Source organism: Typopeltis vanoorti, chromosome 8 (genome assembly GCF_054136105.1).
Source record: "Typopeltis vanoorti isolate ZY-2024b chromosome 8, IOZ_Tvanoo_1.0, whole genome shotgun sequence".
NCBI classification, from domain to species: Eukaryota; Metazoa; Arthropoda; class Arachnida; order Uropygi; family Thelyphonidae; genus Typopeltis; species Typopeltis vanoorti.
Genome location: NC_143556.1, coordinates 126,571,749 through 126,599,620, shown reverse-complemented (window position 1 = coordinate 126,599,620; position 27,872 = coordinate 126,571,749). Strand labels below are relative to the sequence as shown.

General features: G+C 35.0%; 1 protein-coding gene across 2 annotated transcripts in view; it reads left to right on the top strand.

The window, feature by feature from the left end:
- Positions 1 to 27,872, top strand: part of LOC150104338 (uncharacterized) — a 248,033-nt gene that overhangs the window by 130,184 nt on the left and 89,977 nt on the right. For both annotated transcript variants that reach the window (XM_090396303.1, XM_090396302.1), the window contains exons 2-3: positions 11,729 to 11,936; positions 22,613 to 22,882. In XM_090396303.1, coding sequence (XP_090252429.1) covers positions 11,729 to 11,936; positions 22,613 to 22,882 — 478 coding nt within the window. The remainder of the gene's footprint in view (positions 1 to 11,728; positions 11,937 to 22,612; positions 22,883 to 27,872) is intronic.

Here is a 27,872-nt window from a genome sequence, read left to right as displayed (position 1 = left end):
CCAAGCATAGTACAGTGTTGTGAGAGTAAAATAGTAAATCATATTTGGTTTTATTTCTTTTTTAGATGGGTAGTTATAAGAGTGTCCTGTTATTCTTCCAATTGTGGAAGAATAGCAGGACATTGTGCCCTTCGATTAGAAAAGACGAGTTCAATTCTCATCATGATGAGAGGAATCTTTTATGGGCTTTTTCAATTGAACACGAGTTATCCAATCTCATATGCAGGTAGCAGGGTTTTTTCTTCTAGAAACTATGGTTTTTCATCTTGCATACAGGCAAATCCTCCATGAGAACACCTGCAGTTTGCATGTGTTCTCCAAAAAAATACTCTTGGTGATTTTTTTTATATCAACTTTATCATCGCTGATTCCTTTTGCAATACTCTTTCTTTAATATCTAAGCTTTTTCAACAGTTTCCAGAATATTTTCCTACCTTGATGACATTTAATTTCTGTATTCTTACCAAAGTCTTCCATGACTTTAGTTTAGCTACTTGTATATGTAGCTTAGCTCTCTTACATTTTATTCTCTCATGGTATTTGCTTGACTACCTTATAGGAACTTTTGATAAGCTCTGCTTTTCCAGGACTGCATCTTTAACCACTGATGTGTATATATGTCCATAATTACATGGATGCAAAGTGTCCATTGAAGTCAATATAGTCTTCAGAAATAATATGGATATGAAGCATATATTTCTGATATAAAGGGTGATCACAATTAAAGTATCCCTGTTTAAGGGATACCTTAATTGTGATCACCCTTTATATCTTTAATTATGCTTTTGATCTAAATGTTGCAAAACTTTGCAGTAATACATCATGCGTCATCTAGAAGTAACATCTGAGAAAAAAAAAAAGTAGCTCAAAAATTTACCACTGGGGGGGGGGGGGGAAGAAGCATATGTTGTACCAAATGTAGATGTAGCATGTGTTTTTCTGTGTGTGTGTAAAAAGAAGAAAAGTGACAAAGCACAAATAACACTTTTTTATGGTGCAAAGGCATCAAGGGTCATACTGCAAGTATATATGGTAATTGGTTAGTAGGAGAATCACAAGCATCCATGCCCTTGGTGGGATTCGAACCTGCATCCTCTTGGCTGGAGAGTGGATACACTAACCACCCAGCCAACCAAGCCAGCTCACAGGCTGTACTGTTAGCTGTGTTATGCTATCTTTCAGTGCTCGCAAGTTATCAGGATGATCCCAATAAACCCTGTCTTTTTGAAATCCCCAGAGCCAGAAGTCACATCAGCTCAGATCAGGTGAACGAGGTTGCCATGCAGTCGGAAATGCATAGCTGATCACTTTGGCTTCTGTGAAATGTTCTCAAAGAACGTACTATGCAGATTGGCCGATGTGTGGAAGGGCACCATCCTGCATGAAAATGACGGAATCCATGAACAGGCTGTAGCTGTGGCACGATAAAATTGTTTATCATATCATGATACCTCTCGGCAGTAACTGAGCAGGTCACAGGATCTGACTGGCGAATGTCCTCAAGGAAGAATAGTCCAATGATAAATGAAGCTGTAAACTGTTTGAACTAAACATATTTGGTCGTTTTATAATCAAAAATACAAACTTATTTACTACTTATTTGATGTAGGCAAGACAAATCGGACAAACTTCACGGAGTTTAGAAATCAGACAAAAAGAACATGTTGGTGATGTAAACCACAACAGAAGTATCTCTTCCAGCTTAGCACATCACATCTGTATGTCTGACCACATGATAGAGCAGCAAAACAGCTTCATGCCATATCTGGATGACGACTATAGACATAGTTTGTTCAAGGAAGCCACAATAGTGTTAATAACAGGCAGAAACTTCAACAGAAATCAGGGTGCAATCCTAAACAGTTCGTGGAAAAACCTGATCCTCTCTCTAAATCCATCTGAACTACAGCTAGCCAGTAATCACAGCACTGGCTAGCTGTAGTTCAACAGCTGCAACACGTTTACAACAAACACGCATGCGTGATAATGAATAAGAACAATAAATCCTTTCAGTCTCTGTCACGTGAACGTGAAACTTTAGCTACCAGTTTGTTTACAATGTTTTTTTATGTTCCTTTCAATTTGCATTTACTAGTTTTTATGTCTTTTCGTAAACGCCTTGAAAAAGCTACAGTCTGCTGTCAAAACTGGTAGGCCTATAATGTAAGATGTTTGTAAATGGTCAATATTAAATAAGTTTGTATTTTGAAGCTGTAAACTCTTACCACACAGTAACTTTGGGTGAGTGCACAGGAATTTGTTGGATTGCATGCAGGCTATGCATAGCCTGTACCCGGCAGTTGTGGGTATTCACTGCTTCATTCAGGTGAAAGTGAGCCTGATCCCCCCACAATTCATCAACAGGCATGTAGCATCCAAATCCACTCGTGCAAGAAATGTTAACGTGATTGTCAGTCAACTTTCAAAGTCATGCGGGTGTAATTCCTAGATCAGGGTTATCTTGAATGGGCAGAAATGCAGAATATTCCGTAGAATTTTCCAGTCAGTTGTTTAAGGCATATCCATGTCTTGATACAGCACATACAGGAACCAACACCATCATTCATGGCCTATTCCACATAGCAGTAGCAACTTCATTCACCTGTTATTATGAACTGACTGGTTTGTGACCTCTGTCAGGTCTAACTCCCAACAACTAATCATTCATCGCAGAACATATGGAGATAGTGGACCTTGCCGACATTTGTTCAGGCAACAAAATTCACTTACTGCAGCAACAAGATTGCAATTGTTTAGATAGCACAGCTTCATGAGCAAAGCATGTTGAGGAAAGGCTAGTGCAATCACTGTGGACGGTGTTAACAACGAAAATGAAACGAAAATTCCTGCGTCCATCTTTTTAAATCCTCCTGGCACCTTCTGAGTTGCATGATATTCAAATTCCATGCATTTGGTGCTTACAATGCCTCTGTGGTAAATTTTGAAACTACTTTTTTTTTCTTTCTCAGATATTGCTTCTGCATGATGCTCAATGTATTCCTACAAAGTTTTGCAGCATTTGGATCACTGGATGGTGCTCCACAAGGCCTTAAACAGGGATACTTTAATTTTGATCACCCTGTATTTTATCTTTGTGACTGTTTGTGTGGTTAACTTCTTAAGTGTAGCACGAAGTTTGGATTTTGCTCGTAAAAAAATTCACCTTCCTCTCTGGCTGAATCAGTGTTTTCTTCATAGTTTGCTACTTAGTCTCCAAAGTTCAGTTCTTGTTTACCAACTGTTCAATTTTTTTCACTAATATTTGAGTTTATGTTTTACCTCTGAGTGCTGCTAACTCAGATTTTTTTCAAAACTTTTCTGCATATTTTTCTTTTCAGCATGATGTTTTTCAACCTGATAAACATCATGCCTGAAAAGCCTTTTTCTCTCTAAATAGTCTGTAAATGTTTCGGTGTCTGGAATGGCTAATGACTTTGAAAATTCTTCCACTTCTTTCTATGGTCTCACCTTCTGTGGGACATAGGTAAAAATCAATTTCATTTTGAAATTCCTCATATCATCCTTCTAAAAATTGTCTGTGAATCAAGAGGTTTATCTTTGTGTTTATTTTTGAATGCTATAATACTTCATCCACTTCTTGATCTCATTTGCCTGAATATAAATTAATTAAAATTGTGCTTCACAAGAGTGCTTACTAGCACTTTGTGTTTACCAGGAGCTAAAATAAAGGATGTGACAAATGCAATAGAGAAAAGGAAAAGTAGAGGGTAGTGCTTGTAGGCATAAATGCTTTGAGTAGAGTGATAAATACAGTTTGAGAGAGAATATGAAAATTTTGCTGGAAGAAGTGAGAAAGAAAAGTGAGAGTGTGAAAATTGTTAGCTTATCACTGAGATACAGTAGTGCTGAGTTAAGGACTATGATAGCAAATAGTTCGATGCACAGGCTGTGTTAAAGAAATGGGTGTGAATTTTTGGATGCGTGCATGTGTTCGTGCATTGAGGTTGATGGAAAAAGCTTACATAAGAGGGATGACCTGCACTTAGATGGATTTGGTATCAGGACCCTGGAGATAAGACTATTAAATTATTTCAGAAAATTACAATGTATACTGGAATGTTAATTAAAAGAAACTTTAATAAATACTTCCTATATTTTGGCAATGTCACATCGCCATCTTCATGGGAACATAAAACTATGACACATGCATGCAGGCAATACAAAAAGCAAATGAGGGAGAAGAGAGAAAACTACCGTTGTTCCTAGAGTCCTAAAGGTGCCCCCCCCCCCCCCTTGTAGCAGGCTATATTGGGTTGTTTTGGCTGTTGGGCTGAAGTGCTCATGATGCAAGCTTCCCAAATTTGGGGCGATCTTATGCACCCAAATTTGTTGAGGTTTGGAAAGTTTTTTGGAGCTGAGGCTGATTCCATGAACAAACTTTCGTATTTAAATTGCTGCGGTGTAGTAAAGTGGCTTTCTTCCAGTGTATTCTGTGGCCGGTATCCAAAGCATGGTCTGCAAGCCCAGAGTGGCTGTATTGATGAAATCAGATATAGTCTTTGTGTTCAGATATCTTGGCATTTGCTATCCTGCCTATTTGGCCAAACAGGCAGGAACTTTGTAAACTGTCCTACTTTGACCAAACAGGCAGGACAACAAATGTCATGATATCAGAACACAAAGACTCCATGCAGTTTCACTAATACATCTACTCTGGGCTTGCAGACCATGCTTTGGATACCCACCACAGAATATGCTGGAAGAAAGCCACTTTACTACACTGCAACAAATTTAAATATGAAAGACTGTTCATGGAATTAGCCTCACCTCCAAAAAAACTTTCCAAACCTCAAATTTGGGTGCATGAGACTGCCCCAAATTTGGGAAGTTTGCATAATGAGAACTTCAGACCAACACCCAAGACAACTCAATATAGCCCTCTAGGGAGCACCTTTAGGACTCTAGGAACAACGTTAGTTTTCTCTCTTCTGCCTCATTTGCTCTTTGTAGTGCCTGCATGCATGTGTCATAGTTTTATGATCCCATGAAGATGGTGCTGTGACATTGCTGAACTATAGGAAGTATTTATTAAAGTTTCTTTTAATTAATATTCCAGTATACGTTGTAATTTCCTGAAATAATTTTATAGTCATGTGTTACCAACGTATAAGCTTATCTACAAGAAGAGCCTGGAGATATTGGGATGAAACCTAATGCAGTGATTCATGGAAACTAAATCGTTTCCATGAATTACAAAAAATTGAATTGTCTTTTGGGATGGAACTTAATGTAGTGATTCATGAAAACTAAATCATGTTTTTATGAATTTCATATTCTGAAAGTTCAGCTCAGGTGTGTAAATGTGATAATGATAAGAATGTCAGTGTGCATGGTTATGAGCATAGTGTGAAGGTATTAACCTGTATGCTTCAGCTTCTGACTTTTGGAGTGTATTTGGGCATAGATAAGAGAAACCTTCCCAACCCAAAAGTATACAAAAAAGCAAGGAGGTAACTTATTATTTCTATACACACAAATGCCAGAAGTATTTGGAACAAAGGGATTCATATTGTTGCTTTGGTAAATACCTTAAGAGTGTTAACATTAGTGAAACCTGCCTCTCGGAATCAGATGTAACTCATATTGATTAAAGGGTATAGTATTTTTAAGGACAGAAGAAGTAGGAGAGGCTATTACTAATGATATCAGATGATTTGAGTCCAGTCAGGGTAGAAACTCATGAATACAGTAATAGTAATAATGTTCCATGTAGCAGTGAGTTTAAAGTTATCTGGTGTGAAAGTGTGGCTAACAGGCTGAAATATATGGTGGGATGTTGCTAAAGACCTGGTGGTTCTTTTCTGGAGACAAAGAAATGCATTACTTAATTACCCTGATGGGTACTAAATGAGTTAAGTGTATCGGTGAATTAAATTATCTGAATATTGATTGGGTAGCAAAGAGAACTCATGATAAGAATATTATTATTATCAGCAGACTTCCATGGAATCAAGAGACTCATTGTGGGAGGTACCACTCTCACATGCACAACTCATCTTACCTTGACTTAAATGTATTCACTGTCCCTGCACTCACCATGCTCTCAGGAATGCATTCCAGTCACCTACCATGCAAAAAAATCTACTTCTCACCCCCTTGTTCACACCCACCTTATACAGCTTCCAGGGATGGCCTCTCTTTCTCCTCCATCTCCAGATATTCTATGAAAAATGTCATCTACAGTAATCTGGTAATTACTCCCTTACCAACTTATATGTGTTGATCATGTCTTCCCCCCATCTTCCTTCTATCCACTAGGCTCTGTAATTTGCATTCTCTCAATCTTTCCTCATATTCTATATTTTGGAGACCAGAAACCAACTTAGTCAATCATCTCTGGATCCTCTCCAACATTTCATCATCCTTTTGAAAACCTGGCGACCAAATCTTTGCACAGTAATAATCCATATGCGGCCTGATCAAAATCTTGTACAGTGGAATCAAAACATCCTTACTTCTCACGTCAGTGTTCTCTGCATCATCCCCATAATCCACTGTGTTGTCCTCACAATTTTAGGAAAATATCCACGAAATTTCAAGTCCCTATCCACCATAACCCCCAAATCTTTCATCTTCTCCACCTCCTCTAAAATATCCCCATGAGTCCTATACTCTGCATCCCATCTTTGCTTCCCAAATTTTAGACCTTACACTTTTCAACATTAAACTGACATCCCCACACACTTGCCCACTCAGACAGTCTATTTAGGTATGCAAAGCTACAACAAAACAAAGCTACATCTGCTCTGCTTCTCATAGCTCTCCTGAACTTTGCATCATTTGCGAACAACTGTCTATCACGATTTAAGCCATTTACAATGTTATTTACATTTCCATGAATCAAATTAAACAACAATGGCTCCCAAAACAGACCCCCTGTGGACACACCACTAGTGACTTTCCTCTTCTAGTATATCACTCCCCTATACACAACCTGCTGATACCTATCAGACAGCCCATCTCCAATCCAATGCACTAATCTACTATCCAACCCCATCTGTTCCAGTTTAACTACTAGTTTGTCATGTGGCAAACTAGTAGTTAAACTAGTTTGCCACATGACATAAAGCTACAAACTGGATTTGCAACTTTATTAAGCAAGCAATCCATAAAAAGAGAATGATGTGGAAGGAATATTGTGACAATAAAGATGAGAGAGTTAGGAAATACATTCGGGTTTCGGTATTTGGGTTTTCTCATTGGTGTTCACAAAATTACATCTTCAGTCTTGTAGTGAGTGTTCAGCTACTTATTCTTAAAATATTACTGTGCTTATGTGAATACCAGTGGATTCCAAATGAAGTGCCTTTAATGATGGATGAAAACCTGAAAAGTGACAAGAAAGGGATAACTTTGAACGAGAAAGTGAAAATTCTATAGATATTGTTATATGAGATCACATATGTGGCTGTAGGCTATGTATATGAGCCCTTCTCTACATTTTTAGTATCAATCAAAGTGCAGTATCATACATATGAAAACAAGAAACTGATATCAGAGAGAGGCAGTGCAAACTGGGAGAATTTTCACTGCTAAATGCACAGCTCATGTGTTTGATGAAGTATGTTAACATGGAGAATGCACTGCCCATTTGGATCAAAAACCAATACAAAAAAAAACCTTGCGTCTTAGCGTTGGTCTGATTTCCAATAAGGCTCTCATTCTTTACAGCAATTTAAGCAGCAAACTCCCTGTAACAGCAGCACTACAGAAACCATTTTCATTGCCAGTAAAGGCTAGTTCCAGAAATTCAGGAGGCATTATTCATTCCATAATGTAAAGATTCCAGGTATGTCTGCTTCAGCTGATCATGAAGCTGGAGGGCTTACCCTTATCGATTCAAGAAACTCATTGAAGAGTGGGAATATAAATCAGAACATGTTTTTGATGCTGATGAGGCATTATTCTAGATGAAAATATCTGAGCTCATCTTGTATAGCCAGTGAACAGAAGGCCGAACCAGAAGTCCTGATGTCAGCCAACCTTGCATCTTCTTCTCCAGCCTCTGAGACCTCTACTGCTGAGGAGTACTGAATCCTTTGATGAATACCCTGGTGTATGCCTTGTTATTAACCATGTAATAAAATTTTGATACAGTGCATTTGAAATATGGGTTTAAAATGTTATTGGAAAAAAAAAATTAAAACCTTTTAAACACATTTAAATATTTTTCTGTTAGTTGTAAATGGTTGCATACAATGTAAAGCCCCAGATATTTACTTAATACATAAATATCTGAAGCCGGTTGGGCAAGAATACAAATTTTTATAGAATTTTAGTTTTCATGGAAAGTTTTGACACCTAACCCCTGCAACATGGAGACCCTGCTGTATATAAAGCACAGGCCAAAAAATTAAAGAGTATTGTATTGAAAAACTAAGTCAGTATGAAAAGAAATTGCCTGGGCAGACTGAAGGCAACCCAAAAAGAATTTTATCACTATCTGCAAGTAAAAGAAAGAATGAATGTGGAAGAATAACTTTACTGAATGCAGGCAATTATCCAGAGCAGTTATCATGGGAAACTTTAACTATGGTGATATAGATTGGAAGGAGGTAAGGGTACATAGCAAAATGGTAATGGAATTTATTCACTTACCAAAGAATAATTACCTGAAACAGCATATGATGGAAGGGACCAGGGGTTTGAGAGTCTTGGATCTGGTAATAGTATCAGAAGATACCTCCAATCAGGGAAAGTGACCATGCAGTCTTGTCCTGGGGTGTTTCTCTACATGTGGAAATTTCAGTCAAGAAAGGGTTTTTATGAAACTACAAAGCTGTCAATTATGACAAACTTAGGAGGCAACTTGGAGCAGTACCATGGCATAAACCACATGGAATGAATGTCATTAGTTCATGGGAAGTGGTCAAGGATTGCTTGAGTGGGGTAGTATCAGAGTGTGCATATCCAGGGTCAGGTGGATAAACCTAGTAGGGATGAAGTGGATGACTAGAAATATAAAGCAGAAGATGCACAGAAAGAAAACATTGTGAAAGGAATATAAACAACAAGGTGATCAGCATACCCATGAGCAGTATGAAGCACAAGCAAGAAAGGTAACTAGTATGGTAAGGTATGCTAAATCAGATTTTGAGAGAAAATTAGCTAAGCAGACCAAAGTAAATCCCAGAGAGTTTTTTTGCTACGTAGCAAGTAAGAGAAAGAATGATTATGGAAAGATAACGTGACTCAGTGGTGATGTTAGTTACTAAGTGATCACTTTGCAAGGGTATATTATCCAGGTGGTGACTTTGCAGGTACTGAGGTGAGAGAGACCGATGTGAGCCTTAAAGTAGATGAACTTGAGGTACTCAGTATATTGAAAAATAACAGTGTTAATACAGCAGTGGGCCTGGACGGTTTGTCTGCTTGTGTGCTATGAGAATGTGCAACTGAACCAGCAGTGCTTTTGACGAAGTTGTTTAATCTAAGTTTCAGCTCTGGCAAGGTTCCAAAGTTCCAAATGGTCGACAACCATTGTCCTTTGCCACTGTTGTAAGGTAGGGTAACATGTAAGGTAGTGAACTTTAGGATGAAAAGATTACACACTTCATATCATATTGATGATACTAGTTTATAGGAAATTGATAAGGCCAGGAATCTGGGATGATGGTGAATAGAGATTTGAAATTCAGACAACATATTGCAAAAGTTGGCAAAATAGCTCAAAGGATTACTTGGATGCTGAAAGAGCACATTGACAAGTAAAGCTACAGAGGTTATTATTTCTCTTTATAAGGCCATGATTCGGTCACATGTTAACTACTGTGCACAGATTTGGTTACCTGGGTTTCTTTGGGATTGGAAGGGTGTGGAGAGGATTCAGAGATGAATGACTTAGTTGGTGCACTTTTGACATGTCTGTGGAATGTTTCCTATGAGGATAGATTGAGGTTGTATGGATTGCAGAGTTTAGCTGACAGTATACTATAAGATTGACACAGAAGAAATTTTTCAATACATGGGGAGTAGGGAGGGAAAACAAAGGGGTCATACTTAGAAGTTGTCTAAGAGTGATGGACTATGCAGATTAGGTTATTTTCTTGAAGAGTGGTGAATGGGTGGAATGAGTTGCCACAGGCGATTGTGAGCACTTTCCAACAGTGAATAGGTTTAAGGAGATGTTTGATAGGTATTTTGTTAGTAAATAGAGTGGGTCTCCTGCAGTGAGTCTTTTGACTCCATGGAGTACCCATATAAATATAACAATGACATTATCTCATTGTCTAATTTTCCATTTTGAAATTGTATAGTGATGTGTATGATTTCAAAATGGAAAAAATTGAAAAATGAAGATAAAATTTGAGAAGTTTATTTTATGTGTAGTGTTGAGTACTTTAGTTATATCTTCCTGTCCATGATCACTCTTGTTCACATATAGCATGTCATAGTTATTATTTAGTTGTATCTTATTTATTTTAGTCATCTTTTAGTAACCAATTATGCTGATATGGTATTTTTCTAATTCTGTGAATTCCACTCCTTTTATTTTGTTATTTCTTTTGTTGATGGTACCTATTTTCATTTCTGCTGATGACGAATAAACATTTTCATGGTTCTTTTTAATGCAGGTGATTCTCCAGCTGGCATCACCTGTCCTGATCCATGTGGTCATGGGTCATGACATTTGTTTATGTTATACCATCATGTTTGTTTATGGTGTAAGCTAATGCATAGCATCAACATTTAAATGTTGAAAGTTTATTTTTCACTTGGTTAGAGTATAATAAATTTAGTTTAATCCTTTATCCAAGTGTGAGCAAACAAAGTTTGCGCCTGAAAGTTTGCGTTGCAAAGGTGGACCTTTGCAACGAGTTTCCCTGGTGTTGTACCACCTTACCCCAGTCCTGAAGATGCTTTCAGGTGCAAACTTTGTTTGCTCACACTTGGATAAAGGATTAAACTAAATTTATTATACTCTAACCAAGTGAAAAATAAACTTTCAACATCTTTCTCTAAATCCAGAGTAATTTATTAAAAAAGGGTGGCACACCATTTGGCAACTCCTATAGGTAGAGATGACCTGCTAAAGCTTCTGCCTGGTATCTCAACTTGGGCCTGGCTCCCACTGAAGAGACCTCAATAAAGGTCGAAACTAGTCTGGGTAGTGGCCCTTCCCTTAATGCATAACATTAGACATATCCCCAAGGAGATGTGTTTTGCATTATAGGAGATACTGAGACAGGAGTGTTAGTAGCTTGCTCCATCTTTGCAACGAGTTGCCCTGGTGTTGTACCACCTTACCCCAGTCCTGAAGATGCTTTCAGGCACAAACTTTGTTTGCTCACACTTGGATAAAGGATTAAACTAAATTTATTATACATCAACATTTAAGTTTCAAATTCCACCCCATCCTGGTTCATTCATATCCAGGTGGATATCTAATTACAAGGTGCACTGCAAAATTGTGAGATTTCAATAATAGTTCATATGCTGTGGTTTATCATTCTCATTACTTACTGGCTGTGTGTGTAGGGGGGGGGGATCTCCTCCAAGATTAAGTAGCTTTGACCATTAAGTTGTACTGTAAGCGAAGATTACATATTTAATCTTGATGTTGAATTCATTTTAAAGGAAGTACTGTTTCTCTGTTTAGCAATGTGTGTTTCCTCCAGTTAATCATGAATACTTTCACTGTTTCACTCTGTTCACATTTAGCTGCTATGACAAATATTAATGATTGATTCTGTTTTGACTATTTCAGGTGGTATCCAAATAATGGAGGAGCGACATCACATCTCACCACCCAGCAATCATGTCCTCCTCTCTGAGGCTGACTGTAATTTTAACAGTTTCTCAAGTAATATATCATTTTCTGAGAATCGGATTTCTAACCAGTTTTGCAAAGATTATCGCTCTTGCAGAAGTGATTCTGAAGGTGGTATTGGAGACAAATTTTGTCTTGACAGTAGGTGAGTGATGCTTTTGACAAAGATTTGTTTTAAACTTATATATTAATAAATATTCATATTCATACATCGATTAGAGATAAGTTTAAAGACTAATAAACATTGAAAATACAGTATAGGGTTTGCTACACACGATGCTTGCCTCAGTTTCTAAATGTCAGCACTTGTTTATTGCAAAAGCTTCAGGTTTGAATCCTGCTTAATGCATGAATGTTTAAAGGCTTGCTTTCATTTATTAAATTTATAAGGCCTTTCATTTTTCTCTCTCTCATACACACACATTCAATTTTTTTTTCTGTTCAAGGTGCATTGAATCCCCAATTAGGTATTTTAGACAATTAATGCGGCCTGCTTTCCCCTAAGGGTGAATACTTCATATCTCTAGGTATATCGTCACGGGGCCAATTTGCCTGTTTTTAAGCATTGAAAAACACAAGTTTCCAGGAGGAAAAAAAATACCATAATCTTCGTATGAGACTAATTACCTCACCTTTATTTGAAAAGCCCTTAATAAAGACTCTTTGCATCATGTACGGGATTCAAATTCAAGTCTTTCTGACTAAAGGGCTCCATTGAAACCAGCTGAGCAACATAGGCCACACACACACACACATGCAGTCTGTTTCTGTGTATGTGTGTGTATTTTATATACACTTTAAAGTGTATATAAAAAATATATTTTTAAAGTGTATTTTATATACACTTTAAGGTGAACTTTTTATCTACTTCCTGTTGTATTATCATTCACATTTACTGTAATGTCAAGTATCCCTAGGATCTTGGAGATATTCTGAAACACTCCCTTAGCAACCTGTCCAGTGATCAGAAATTCATTGTTGAGATAATCTCGCATTGCTGTATGATAATGTGGGAGTGCAGTGTCTTGTTGAAAAGACACCAGTGTAAGTGGAGGTTTCTATGGTTTAGAAGTTCATAAGGGATATTCCGGTAATTGGACTATTAAGCTAAAAGCACAATAAAGAAATAAAACCCGACAAGTTTCGTAAGTCGTTTGACTTGCATCTTCAGGGGTAAAAGGTAACTGAAAGTTAAAACAACAAAAAAGAGAAATTAATAGTTCATACTACAACTGAATAGTATGCCATCTGACTGTTTATAAAATTAAAAATTCAGAATGCAGATTCAAAGCAGTGCTAAGTTTAAGCAATGCTGGATGATGCCACGTTCTGTTGTTCACGATCATGTCTGAGGTCTGACTGAGGTATATTTTTTATCAAAGCTGACCAAACTTGGTGTAGAATTAAGCCTTGGTTTTTATTGCATTGTGTTGGAATTCTCAGCATGTTTGCAGCTTCTTTAAATTTTCTTGTCTTCATTATTAGGCTGCTTGTATATAAAGGCTGGTGACTTCACATTAATTACCTTGTATCCTGTAATGAAAAGTACACATCCTTTTGGGTGTGTATAATGTAATGTCCCTTCCTATTATGGGAAGGGATGTTACATTATACATTACACTATCCAGACTGTTAAAGATACCAAGCAATTTTAAACCTGGTTTTACTCCATTTTTTTCCAAGTAAGCAAACAGACAAAATGTCAAGTTTGCGCCTGCAATTTATGCAAGACTAGCTGATCCCACAGGTAGTGCAAGACCAAGGCAACTCGTGGTAGAGGTGGAGCAAGCTCTGATCACTAATCTTAATATTTACCCTTAATGCCAAAACACATCTCCAAGAAGGGGATGTATGAAGTTTTGTATTAAAGGCAAGGGGCCACTACCCAGACCGGTTTCGACCTTTATTGAGGTCTCATCAGTGGGGAGCCAGGCTAGAAATACCAAATTGGTATTTCTAGCCTGGCTCCCCACTGATGAGACCTCAATAAAGGTCGAATTGGTATTTCTAGCCTGGCTCCCCACTGATGAGACCTCAATAAACTGTGAATATCCGCATCAGCGAACATAAACGATACGTCCGGAAATATCATTATGGGAAGTCGGGCCTAGCAGACCATGCTCTGGATACCCCTGCACACAGGATCTACTGGAAAAACACAAAAGTACTACACAGAAACCCATATAAATCAGAGAGATTGTTCTTAGAGGCGACAGAAGCCCTAAAACACACTCCAAATCTCAACAAATATGGCTGTATTAACTTGCCGAAGATCTGGGAGACAGTCATATTAAGAAAAAACTAGCACTTTTCTAGGACTCTAGTAATATATGATAGCGGTTTTTTTTTTTTTTTTTTCAGATAGAGGGCGCCAAAATCAGGACTCTAGTCTTTGTGTTGCTGCTACAATTTTGTTTAAGTACACCATGTTGTTTTAGTCTCGCATATTGTGACAAACAGTATTTTTGTGCTCTGAAGATGCTGGTTATAATACCAGCGAAATATCAGCATCAAGTTAATAAATTAATTATTTACTTAGTTTCTGTGTTCTATTATACCGTTAAAATAATAAACAACATGTTCGACGAACACATAAGTCTGTCCACACGTTTAAGAATATAATTTCTTTTCGTCTTTAATTTAGAACCAAGTAAAAAAAAAAATTCAACAATTAGCCCTAATCTAGGGCATTTTAATAATATGGTGTTACACCTTTTCCTACTTGTATAATGGAAATATGACTTCTGCATTACTTTAACCTTGGTGTCTGTTCTGGCTCTCACTGATAAGACCTCCATAAAGGTCAAAACTGGTCTGGGTAGTGACCCTTTCCATAATACTTAGAATTATATATATCTGAAAAGACACGCTTTGCATTATGGGATACTTAGCAGTGACTCTGTGAAGCTAGAAGTCACTGCATTTTGCTGTTTTGGTCCTAGTTCATTGACAAAAACAGTGGACTTGTTTAACCAGGTGATGCCCCATCCAGCTTGAAATTTCATCATGTTGTACTGTCATTTTTTTTTTTTTTTATACAATACACAGGATTCTTTAAAAGGCAGTGTGGCAATCTGCAAATTATCTGTCTTCCCTCCTTAAGCAATCCTAGCACTGTTTATTCAAAATTGTTTTTAAATATGTGAAACAGCTAATCTCGTATGACATTCATTTGATTCTCAAGAAACTTTTACTTTTAAAATGGTGCATTCTATGTAGTATTTCTTGAAATAATAAGTGTAGAAAAACATCATTTAATGATAACATACAAATAAAATTGCTGTTAATGGCTAGGAAAATCAGAAAGATTAAGCAAAAAAAAAAAATATATATATATATATATATATTTTTTTTTGGAAGAGTATGCTTCCTAATGTTTTTGAAGGCTCGTGGATTTTCACTGTGCCATATCACAAATGGTTTCAGTTTATATCCCGCCACATTACCCCTAACAGAATTGTAACATGGTCTTTAAGAGCTTTGAAAATAGGCATAGATTTTACCTTTTTGTGAATGAATGTCTGCTCGGGCAATTTTTTCCAAAACAGGGATGTCTCATTCATATTAAATATTTGCTGTGGCAAATAATTTTCCTCCGTAATAATTTTATCCAATTTCTCCACAAACTCCTTCACAGCTTTCTCATCGAAACTTGTAGATTCACCATTTTTCATATTATGCAGTGCAAAATGCTGCTTGAATCTCATGCACCAACCAGAAGAAATGTTGAATTCGTAGTTCTAATTGGATCCCGCTTTCTCCTTTAACATGTTGAAGAGACTTAGTGCCTTAGCGGTTATGGTCATAGTGCTAAGAGGTATGCCCTTTTGGTTCAGGTCCTCTATGTATGATGGAAGTAGCTTTTCCAATCACCGATAGGACCTTGTCATTGCTTCGTCACTATCGTTGAACTGGCAACTTTGTTTCAAGATCAGTTGCTCACCTCTTTTTGTGTAATTCTTCACTAGGTTTTTTAATTGGGCTTGTAGGGACCATGTTGCACAAAATATCGTGAAATATTTTATGATAAATACACAAATAACCTACTTTTCAAACACAAAATCAACAAAGGAACTGTTGAAGCATGTGCCGACTGCCGAGGGAGGTTGCCACTGAATGTGCTATTGCCACTGCATTGTTGTTAAATGAAATTTACTTTACGCTCGCTTGCATCTTGTTCAAAAGTATAGTCGAAAATGTTATTTATTCCATTATGGAATCACGGATGTAACTCGAACGGATGTAAGCGAGGATGGCTGTATACACACACACACACACACACACACATACCTAAAGGTAGTTCCTGCCTTTATGAATTAATTGGTTCCTGGCGACCATTCATAAATTGGGAATTCGTAAAGTGGGAGTTTATTTGCCTTGAAATAATGCTATAAGCAAGAATTACGTTCGTAAGAAGGATTATATAAAATATTAAATGACAAAAAAAGACTTTACTAGCCAAAGATTTACATATTTAAAAAATAACATAAGAAAAATTTTAAATTTAAAAACATTCTCTGAAAAAAAAATGAGCTCATTTCTATATCATCTGGTGAATCGGAAGTCATCAGGGTAGTAGGAGATATATTAGGAAGCTCAGTGCACCTTATTTTTCTTTCAAAGAAGGCCTTGAGTGTCATCTGCTTCGTTGACTTTCGCTGTTTTCATTTAAAATAGCTTGATAGCAAGCAGAAGCATTATTCATTTTGTGGGAAACATTACTAAATAGTTCAAAGTCTGAATCTTGTGATTCAAAGATTGGTTGAGCTTTTTCAAGAAGATTAAATGCTTCTTCAAGGAGATCCATAGTGTGAAATCAAAGCAGCTCATTAACATCACCTTCTGAAACTTCCATTTGTAACTGGTTAGCCATACTTATGATGACTTGAGTTTCAGAATTCACAATCTTTGTTGGATGTTCAAAGCCTTCGGAATTATCATTAAACTGAGGATAAAGTTTAATATAATGAAAGTATATAACTGTTGATGAGCAGGAAATATTTAGTTAAATTAGTTTGGCAAGTGAAAAGTGAGTTATCATTGTAGGGAACTCCAACTGTAATGATATCAGCTGGACAAAGGAGACAACATACAGTAATAATGGAACTGAATTTTTGGATTTCTTCAGGAACAACTGTCTTAGGCAGCATGTAGTGGAGTGAACACGAAGATCAAGAGTTTTTGATTTGATCATAGCATCAATCGATCTAATTTTGACTGAGATGTCATACTTGCCCGTCATTGGTGAGAGTGAACAATTCCTGCTTGGAGTATGGATAGACATGTGGAGGTACATTCATTATTCTCATTATTCTAGCCTGGACATTGCGGAATGTATAGCAGATGTGTGCGATATGGTTGTGAATATTCTAATTTTATTAAGAAGTATGAGGGGGGGGGATGGAAAGTTTTGATATACACCTTGAACAGAAATTAATTAATATATCTTATATATCCTAAAAGAAAGTATTACAGTTTGATGAAACATAGGTGTTAAAGGGTTTTAAGATATGTTCTTTTTTTTTCTTGTAGTTATATCAGTTCCTTGAATATCTTTTTGTTCTAGGTGTTTATCAGAACCCCCCCCCGTATGTTTCTATTTTTATTTTAAATATGCAACCATTACTTAATTTATGAAGTTCAAAAGGATAAACATTTGGGAATTCTTTAAGGCAGTAGAAACTTGGAAACTCAGTGCATAAAACGTTCAACAGAAGTATCAAATAACGATGATTGACACGCTTCAACTCTCATAAGGTAAATAAAAACATAGCATTATTTTGCTGAAACACAAGAAAGCAATGCTTCCAAAAAAAATCAAACCTATTGGCAGCTATTTTATGAAAAAATCCTTAAGAGGAAATTGTTTCTGAACTGGCCACTGTTGATAATATCAGTACTGTACGCCCACAGATGCGAAATCCTTCGACACTTCTGCACATGTCGAAGGAGAATCCATTCTGATATTAGGATAATCAATGCATTTCATGGGATGAGTGTTTATTATTGTACATCAGAAAATTAGCTTTTCCTTTATGAAAATTCTAGTTCTTAAAGTGGTAACTATTTTGCTTGTACAGCAGTTGGGAAATTTATGTATAAATCACTGACTTCGTGTCTTGGTGGCCATCCTTTATTTCTTTCTCCCTTTCAGCATGAATTGACTATTCTTGGCACAAAGCCAAGGTTGGTTCTAGGAAGTGTGGGTGTACAATAAGAGCAGTCACAAAATATCAAGCTTTATTCATGAAGTATAACAAGGTCAGGTTATGAGCAGTGGTGAGCTATAAGGGGCTCGCATGAGCCCTTTGTTAAATTTTACTCAAATTTGCGAGCCTCTTGTTCTTCTTGTTTACTTTTTATTAAAAAAAAAAACATAATTTTTTAAAATATATTAAGCCACACACTTGTACAGTAACCTAACAAAAATTATTATTTTCAGCAGTGTATAGATTATTTGGAATTATTGTTTCAACTCCTCTATAACGAATGCGTCCTCCACAACTCCTCTATAACAAAAGTTTGAAAATAAATAAAGATAGCATGCTCTACCTTTACCCTTGTCCCTTCTGGTAACCAATCGTATGGTAAAACCAGTAGACAATCAAATGTTCTTAAAACTGTCATCAACAGGTTGTTCCACTGGACATTAGTTCTGTGTTCATCAGTACACTGATGTATAACAATTGTTTGTGTTTAAAATTTAAAAATAATAATAAATTTAAAAACTGTATATTCAGGAAATTTTATTTTTATAATTGTAAAAATAAAATATTTTTACCCTTGAAACATGAAAAGACAGTGAAATTATTTAAATTTTTTTGGGAAAAAAAATAACGAAAAGTGATTCTGTTGATTCTACTGCTGTTGAAAATGAAGTTGAAGATAATACGCACATTGATTCAATGAAGATGCATCAAGTTGGAGACAGAAAAGAAAATCATTTACCTGATTGCTGGAACGAGAAGCAAGCATCGTATTTCTAAACGCAGTATAAGTGGTTAGAAGTTAAATATGGTAAATTAGGATGTTGTGTTTGCTCAAAATATAAAAATTTGGGTTTTGAAGGGAAAAAAAAAAAAGTTATCACCTATCAAAGGAATGGGTAAAAATGAAAATGGAACCGAATGTAAACACTACAGACTCAAGAACCCCATCTTTGCGTAAAAGTTATCCAAACATAATGAATCATTTGCTCATAATAAAATCATAAAAATAAATGAAGAATGTAACAAATCTATATTACCAAATTTAATTGACAAACTAAATGAAAAAGAAATTTTGATAACTCCAAAAATGTTTAATTCTGTTTGTAATTTGGTTAAGAAAAACTGACTAATGTCTGATTTACCAGATTTAATCAAGTTGCAAATTAAAAATGGTATTGATCTAGGAGTATCATTGCATTCTAGATTCTCAGGAATTAGAATAGTTGAACATATTTCTAAACAAATAAAATTAGAAATATTCTCCAAAATAATAGAAAAAAAAATTGCAAAATTTCTATAATAGCAGATGAATCAATAATGTCAATTCGTCTGCTATTATAGAAAATGAGTGTTTTAATTATTCACATACAAGTTCAGCTCACTGAACCATGTATGATTTTTGTAGATCTTGTAACTAGAAAATATCAACGTGGAATGTATACATGCTACTATAATTGCTACTTTAAATTCACATGGATTTTCTGATAACTATTTAAAAAATCATCTCATTGCATTTTGTTCTGATGGAGCTGGTGTAATGTTAGGAAACAAATCAGGTATTGCAATCAAATTTCTACAAAAATTTCCCAACATTGTGATTTGGCATTGCATAGTTCATTGTTTACAATTAGCATTAGACGATTCGATAAAAAAACATTAAAGAAATAAATCATTTTGAAATATTTATGGATAAATTATATGCTTTTTTATCATCAATCACCAAAAAATCAACGAGAATTAAATACGATTGCAAAAGACCTTGGTTTCGAAATTTTAATGATCGGCCATGTGTTTGGAGCACGATGGGCAGTTTACAAATGGCTCTTGCCGTGTGGAGAAATTACCGGTTTTATGCATGTATTTTGTATTGAACGATAAATATAGGGGCTTTTTAAACCGACTTCTCAATTTAAATTTTTAAAAGATCTGGCATTAATGACTGACATCCTACAGGAATTATCATATCTGTCAGAAGCTCTACAAAGTCGCAATATAAGTAATATAATTTTGCTCTTATGAGCTAACTCCTTAATCATGTGAACAATTAATGCAATTAATGATTTTAAAAATTCTGTAGGTTCTTGTGAATCTAAAATTGATATCATGTTAAAATCAAAAGAATTTGAAGGAATAACAAGGGAAAGCAAATCAGATTTCACAAACTACTACAAGAAACATTACTAAACCCTCTTATAATGTCTTTAAAGGATAGATTTGTGTTTCAGATAATATTTATGTATTATTTATAGATTGTTTGTCATAAAAACTTTTATCATAAACAAAACAAATTTATTTTATTTATAAACACCCCACAAACATTCATTCGTGTTCACAAACATCCCGCAGTGGGCATGGATGTTTGTGATTGTCTGTGGAAATACTAGTGGTGGCGGTCGGTGGTAGATGGTGTTGGTGTAGTTTTTTTGTTTGTTTGTTTGTTTGTTTGTTTGTTTGTTCAACGATGTGAGCCCTTTGTTAAAATTTCCATTGCTCACCACTGGTTATAAGCATAATGAACTGTCCACAGTTAATAATATCAATAAGAGCAATCGTAAAATCAAGTTTGATTTGTGAAGTATAAGTCTTCTAGAGATGTGATTGGGTTGGTTCATAATTTTTATTTTAAGAAGAAAACAGATGATGATATCATTCCAAGTAAAGTTATCAGAAGGTCAAAGATTTAGCGACATTATCAATGAATGGCATTATTTCAACATTTCTGTATATTTATCTAATATAGAAATGATAATGAAGTTTGCTGTCTTGGTTTAGTTGAAATTCATGTTCAGTATCTCAACTGGCAGAAATGATAAGTTTATTCGAGTATCTATCATTTCAATGTTGAGATGCATATTAACATGTAGTTCAGAAGCATACCAGAATATAATTAAAATTAGCCATTTTTTGTACTCCGTTTCCTGAATTAAATGTAAAAACACACCCCATTTTATTCAATTGAACTCTAAAAAATGTATTGATGTAAATATAGATAATCAAAATAATCTATGTGTCTGTTAACTTGGTGATTATAACAACATGTTATAATCACACAAGAATAAATCTGGGTGTTCATTCTAAATTAAAATGGTGTGTGTGTGTGTGTGTGTGTGTGTGTGTGTGTATTATGTATATATAATATTTTTTTTATATAGAGCACTCATAAAAGGATTATGATTAAGTAAAATATAATATAATTGAATAAAATAAAGTGCAAATAAAATTTTCTTCAATTAAATTTTATTTACAAATATAAATTATTTATGATCAAATTATTTTCAAAAAAGAATTGTTTTTAATTTATCAAATAAAATAATTTTTATAAATTTTTAGATTTTGCCTTGGACTCATCTCAAAACTGTCTCCAAACTCTAATTGTAATAACTATTCAGCACAAAGAAAGTCACAGGAACTGATAATAAAGCATATTGGCTCTGGATACATAATCCATTTGTGCCTTGTGAACTGTGAACATCATTTAGTTCATTTTTGTCCACCTGTGTATATTTTTTACACCCATGCAGGCTGAATATGTTTTATGTTGTTTGATATTAAAGTTTAAAATAAAGTTGATATTAAAATTGAAAATGAAATTTTTGAACAAATGAACTGCTTCAAATACTTGGCTGTGCTCTATCATATACAAAAGAAGCTGACATTGATATCAAAATTTCACTTTCTAAGGATAACAAGAATGATCAATAATATTTTCACATCTAACCAAGTTCAAAAGCATACAAGAGTAAGAGTTTGTAAAGTGTTGGCTAGACCATCTCTACTGTATAGAAGTGAATTATGGACAAATTATAGAAAAACTGCAGAAGAGAAAGAATAGAAACTGGAGAAATGAAATTTCAGCAAAGGACAGCAGGCTTATATTCTCTGAGACAAAAAAAGAAGCACAGAAATATGTAAAGAACTAAAATTGACTCAGTATTGGACAAAGTATACGAATACTGAAAGACATGGATTGAACATATCAAAAGAATGGACAGTTCAAGACCACCCCAAAAAATATTCTGATATTATCCAGTTGGAAGATATAGAAGTCAGGGATGACCAAGGAAAAGATGGGATCAGATCAGATTAGAACAGGCCATTGGGCCTAAATCCCTGAAAGTATGATGATATTAAAGTTTATTTGGGATTCTCACAAAAATTTGCAGCAAGTCAGTTTTGATTTAGATTAGAATTGCAGGAACAAAATGGGATACAACGGAATATAATATCCAGAATAACTATTCTAGATGAATAGAATTCAATGAAATTGTATATTTAAGATGTCTGTTAAAATTTTTACAGCATTTCCATTTTGAATGAAATAATTTTCAGGGACAAGATATCTTGAATTGATACAAAGCAGTAATGTGTTCTTGCTGGAAGCAAATTTGATGTCAGGATCTCTACTGAAATTTGTTGTCTCAGTTTCAGTTTAAACCAAAAAATTTTTTCTTGCCAAAATTTGGCAAAACAAGTAGAAACAATAACTATTTATTTATTTATAAATACTGTACTTCACAGAAAACAAAAATATGTTCATTGTATTTTGAAATTATCCATTTAGTCATCCATTTTAGTGATTTAAGATTCTGAAATGCTTTTTTATTTTTTGTAGGGAGGTTCAGAGAAAAACACCCAATTCTCCTTCCAGTATATTTGCAACATCATTACGGCATAAAGATCTTAGCTATGATGACCTTTCTAAGAATATCGATGCCAATTTAGCTGAAATTGATATGGAAACATTTCGGTCTGAAGATATTCACTCGATCCTTGCACTTCCTGCTATATACAATGGAGATTTTCCATCTGAGAATCATGGTGAGCAGTGTGCTTCAGTCTCTGGATCTTTATTTGGTGGAATTGATTTAGATTCTTCAATAAGGTAATTTTTTTTTGCATTTGCTAATTTTATGTAATTATGCTATATAGTACAATAAAGATTTTAACTGTTAATATTTGGTCCTTTTATACTAAGTAAGAGACATTTTCTTTAGATTTTATTGGATTGGACCATGATTCTTTAGAAATATATGTATAAATCATCTACAAGTTTTGCCAGCTTAAGTCTGTCTGGCTTCTTCAGTACTAGACATGGGTACACTAACATTAAATGCTAAAAAGGAATGCAGTAATGATAGTAAAATTAATTAAAATTGAAATGACGCATGACATTAAGAGCATGGAGCGTGGAGACTCAGTCATTGTTTGTAGATCGTGCTTTATTGTTTTTTGCAAAATTGAGTTCTGCTACACATAGTGAATTTATTAAGCTTTTCCAAATGTCTTTTAATATCATGTCTTGATTTCTGTTGAGATTGTCTCCTGTCCAGAGTACCAGTTATATAGGCCAGACATCATGAAGCCTAGAAATCCTAAAAAAAAAGAACACATAGGAGATATCAACAACAACAGAACACACATTTCAGGATTGGCCCATTGTTTCTCGATTTCGAACCATTCCATCGGTTGGGACAACAGCTCCATGCTGTACATTGAAGAAGATTTCGCATGTAGAAACTTTAAAGAAGCTGCAGTGGTACTCCGGACAGGAGACAATCTCAACAGAAATCTTGGCATGATATTAAAAGACATTTGGAAAGCTTAAGAAATTCACAATGTATAGCAGAACTCAAATTCGCGAAAAACTATAAAGTGCGTTCTACAAACAATGACTGAGTCTCCAAGCTCCATGCTCTTATTGTCACATGTCATTTCAATTTTAAATAATTTTACTGTCGTTACTGCATTCCTTTTTAGCATTTAATGTTAGTGTACCTATTTCTTGTCTTGAAGAAGCCAGACAGACTTAAGCTGGCGAAACTTGTAGACAATTGTATACAGATATTTATAAAGAATCTTGGTCCAATAAAATCCAAAGAAAATGTCTCTTACTTACAATAAAGATTATTTAAACATTGTTTTTTGAATATTATAATGAAAAAAATATCATTTAGGCACTTATGAATTTTTTATTTTATTTTATTTTTTTTTTTATAAGTTAAATGGATAGAAATTAAAATAAGACAGTTTCTATTATTTCAGTTTTCCTTTCCTTTTAGGTATTTTCCTTTTATGTTAGAGGTATTATTTACTATATCAGGGGATAATCCCCCCCTCCCCAAGGTCTCAAGTTTTAAATTCACATTTTTAGTTAACCTCCTTTTGTTTTTGTTCACTTTATAGTTATGTTCTTTATTTAATTCATTCGCTTATTATCTTCTATTAATTTTCAGAATTGATATCAATCATAAATTAGTTCAATTTTTTATTTAAATCTAGTTTTATGGGTGATTAATAGGGTTTCCTTAAATGCCAAAGATAACTAGCCAGGAGGCTTGTACATGTTCTGTAAGGTATACAGAGTGCAGACTGGCACTTTGATCCAATGTTCAGTCCTCACCTTTCTGTGTTCCTTCCTGATGATAGGTATTCATTCAAATTTAGCGAGGCTGGCAGCTGTGGGAATGGACTAACCAAAATGTGTTGTTCAGTATTAGCTTTAACCTCAAATACATTATGATGGTACAACATAATCAAATGTCATGGCTGCAGGGACATACCCTGGTAAACAAGATTCCTATTGTTTTGATTAGGGAAATAAGTTGAATACTAATCTGTTACTGGGAGAACCTCAAATTCAACAGAATTAAAGATGAACACCATCAGTATCAGAAAGATGGTGGAAAAAAGAGAGAGAGGAATTACACCAGCACCATGTCAGCTTAATTGATGAGATACTTCTAAATAATAATATGATTTATTCATGTAATAGCTATCAGGAAAAGAAGTCTTCAAGTCTTCAATAACAAACTTGAAAATCTTCTCAAATGGCAAGCACTTTCAAGTAGAGTAATCCGGGGAGACTCCAAATATTATGCCAGATCGCATTATATTAATTTGTGTGTGTGATCCCACTGATGAAGGAACTAGCAGTGAAGAAGTATAGGAATTCTTTGAGTTATTATACAGAAAGTGAGAGAGAGCAGTAGTAGCAATCATAAAGAAAAAGAAATGCTGGTTCTTGTTGGAGATCTAAATTTATTCTAATAACAGATGGTTTGGAGTTTGTTTGAAAAGATTGATCAAAAATATTATGGAAATCTCAGTGGACCAGAACTGTCTCTGTTCCTCCATTCAGTGGAATTTAAGTATGACTGAATGAGTATCTGACATCTTGATGTCAAAATGTTTGATTTGAAATACTCTATTCATGAGAGAAGTACCTTGACTCGTATAGGTACCGGAGATTATGGTAATGAATTCTTGTTATGTTCTCTGCTTATGTATTGTCAAGATGTACTTTTAATTGTGCATATCCTGCTGTTTTAATTTTGAAGTCACCTATTTTGTGTGATGCGCAATTTTCAATGCAGTTCTAGTCTCTTGCTGTTCTGATGTAGTGAATACTATATGAATATGGTATTATTTATCAATGAACTCTTCTGTTGGATGAAGCATATAAATTTATAAACCTTATTGTGTAAGATATTTCCAGTCTATTAAGATTTGCTTTTCTGAGTCTGTTTGGATATTGCAGAAAGATCCAAGAAGGAGACAGAAATAAGAATAACTACTTCAGCTCTATTAGGCCTTCTAAAGATCGAGTAAGATAGCAGAGTGGTGCTGTTAAAAGTTTTTAAATCTTTATATCTGCAAAAGCATATCTCTTGGAAAAACAGAAGTCTAATATTATGGCTGAGCATAAATTTCCATATAGTGTCTTGTTTAACTGGGCTGTAAAATCCTCATACAGTTAATAAGACAATGCAGAAGGAAGATGATTAGTGAAGTATACCTAATAAGTCTTGAAGATTTCATCATATTCATCCAAATGTTCAATTTGTGAACGAGTATTTGTATATCCTGCTTCTTGGGATCGCAGCACCCATCTTGTGCAAAGCTTCTTCGTTTGCAATTCTTCATGCAAAATATATCCTATGCGTTCTTTTGAAATACCTATAGTCTCAGCAAATTCACGCACTTTGATTCGCCGGTGATCCAATACCATATCGTGCACTTGATTCAGTGATTTCTGGTGTTGTTACACTTTTTGGATGGCCTTCGTGTGGATCATTTTAATGGCTGGTAAGGCCACGTTTAAACTCTGCAGCCCATTTCTTAATTGTCAAAAACGAAGGAGAAGAGTGCCCATAAACTTTTATGAACTTTAAATGAATTTGTTTTGGCATTAAACCAGCATCCGAGATATTTAAATTTTGTCACTCTTTCTATTTGTTTCCCGTTTAAAGAAAGTTCTGAATTAAGAATTGGTTTCTTGATTATGACCGTGAATTTAATTTGGGTGATATTTATTTTTAATCCCATTTTTTCACTCTTCATTAACTAGTTCGAGATGATTTTGAAGCTTCTGAATCTTGTCATTTGGAGAGCTGTGTCATCAGCATATTGGATGTTATCGATGATTTCACCATTTACATTAATCCCTTCCTCTCTTCCTTTTAAGATTTTTTGAGTATACATTAAAAAGGAGAGGTTTGCGGCACACATCCTTGCCTTACTCCTCTTTTGATGCCTTATGGTTCCAGTATAAGTTTCCGATGATCCTGATGTCTTTACCATCTAACCAGTTCTTTTTAATAATCATTTAATAATCATTTTAGTATGTTGGACATTGTCCAATACTTTCTTACAGTTGATGAAGCAAACGAATACTTTCTTGTTTTGAACACTACATTTTTGAAATAAGATTTGAGAACAGAAAAGAGCCTTTCTCATTCCCAAACTGCTTCTGAAGCCGAATTGGGTATCACTGATGATGTCTTCACATTTTCTGTATATTCTTTTTTGAATTATTTTCAGAAACATTTATAGAATATGACTCATTAGACTGATCATTCTATAGTCGTTACAAGTTTTTGCATTCACTTTTTTAAGTAGCATGATGAAAGTCAACTGCAACAAGTCTTGAGGGATTATGCCTTTATTGTGGATCTTATTAAATAGCTTTACTAATATAGTGATGTTGTCACCTTCTAATAACTTTACTATTTCTGCTGGTATTCCATCAGGGCCTAAGGCTTTGCCATTTTTATCTGAGTTCAGCATGTATTCTACTTCTGATCTTAGAATGCACGGACCTTCCATCTGTTCATAAGTATTTTCTGGGTTTTGTCTGTTATCAGTAAAGAGTTCTTCTACATATTTCATACATTCTTGAATTTTATCATCCTTTTCAGATGTTATTTCTCCCTGTTGGAAGTTTTTCCACTTGGTTATTATAAATTAAAGATCCCAAGAAGTTATATACTTGGTTAATCGTTTATCCAAATGTAAGCAAATAAAGTTTGTGGCTGAAGTATTTTCAGGACTGGGGAAACTTGTATATAGAAGCTAATGACTTCACATCACTTGCTTTAGTATCCCATAATGCAAAGCACATCCTTATGGGCATGTATAATGCTATGCATTATGGGAAGGGTCACTACCCAGACCGGTTCTGACTTTTATTCAGGTCTCATCACTTCCAGAACTTCCAACAGCTACCGCTAATCCAGAGTATTTTAATAATAAGGTAGGACACCTTTTGGTTACCTGTATGTGAAAATATGACTTCTGCATTACTTCAACCTTAGTATCACCTCTGAGTCTGGCTCCTACTGATGAGACCTCAATAAAGGTCGAAACTGGTCTGGGTAATGACCCTTCCCATAATGCATGTCATTATACATGTCCATAAGGATATGTGCTTTGCAGTATGGGATACTAAGGCAAGTGATGTGAAGTCATTAGCTTCTGTATACAAGTTGCCCCAGTCCTGAAAATACTTCAGGTACAAACTTTGTTTGGTTACACTTGGATAAAGGATTAAACCAAGTATATAATTTCTTGGTATCTTTAATTTATATTATACT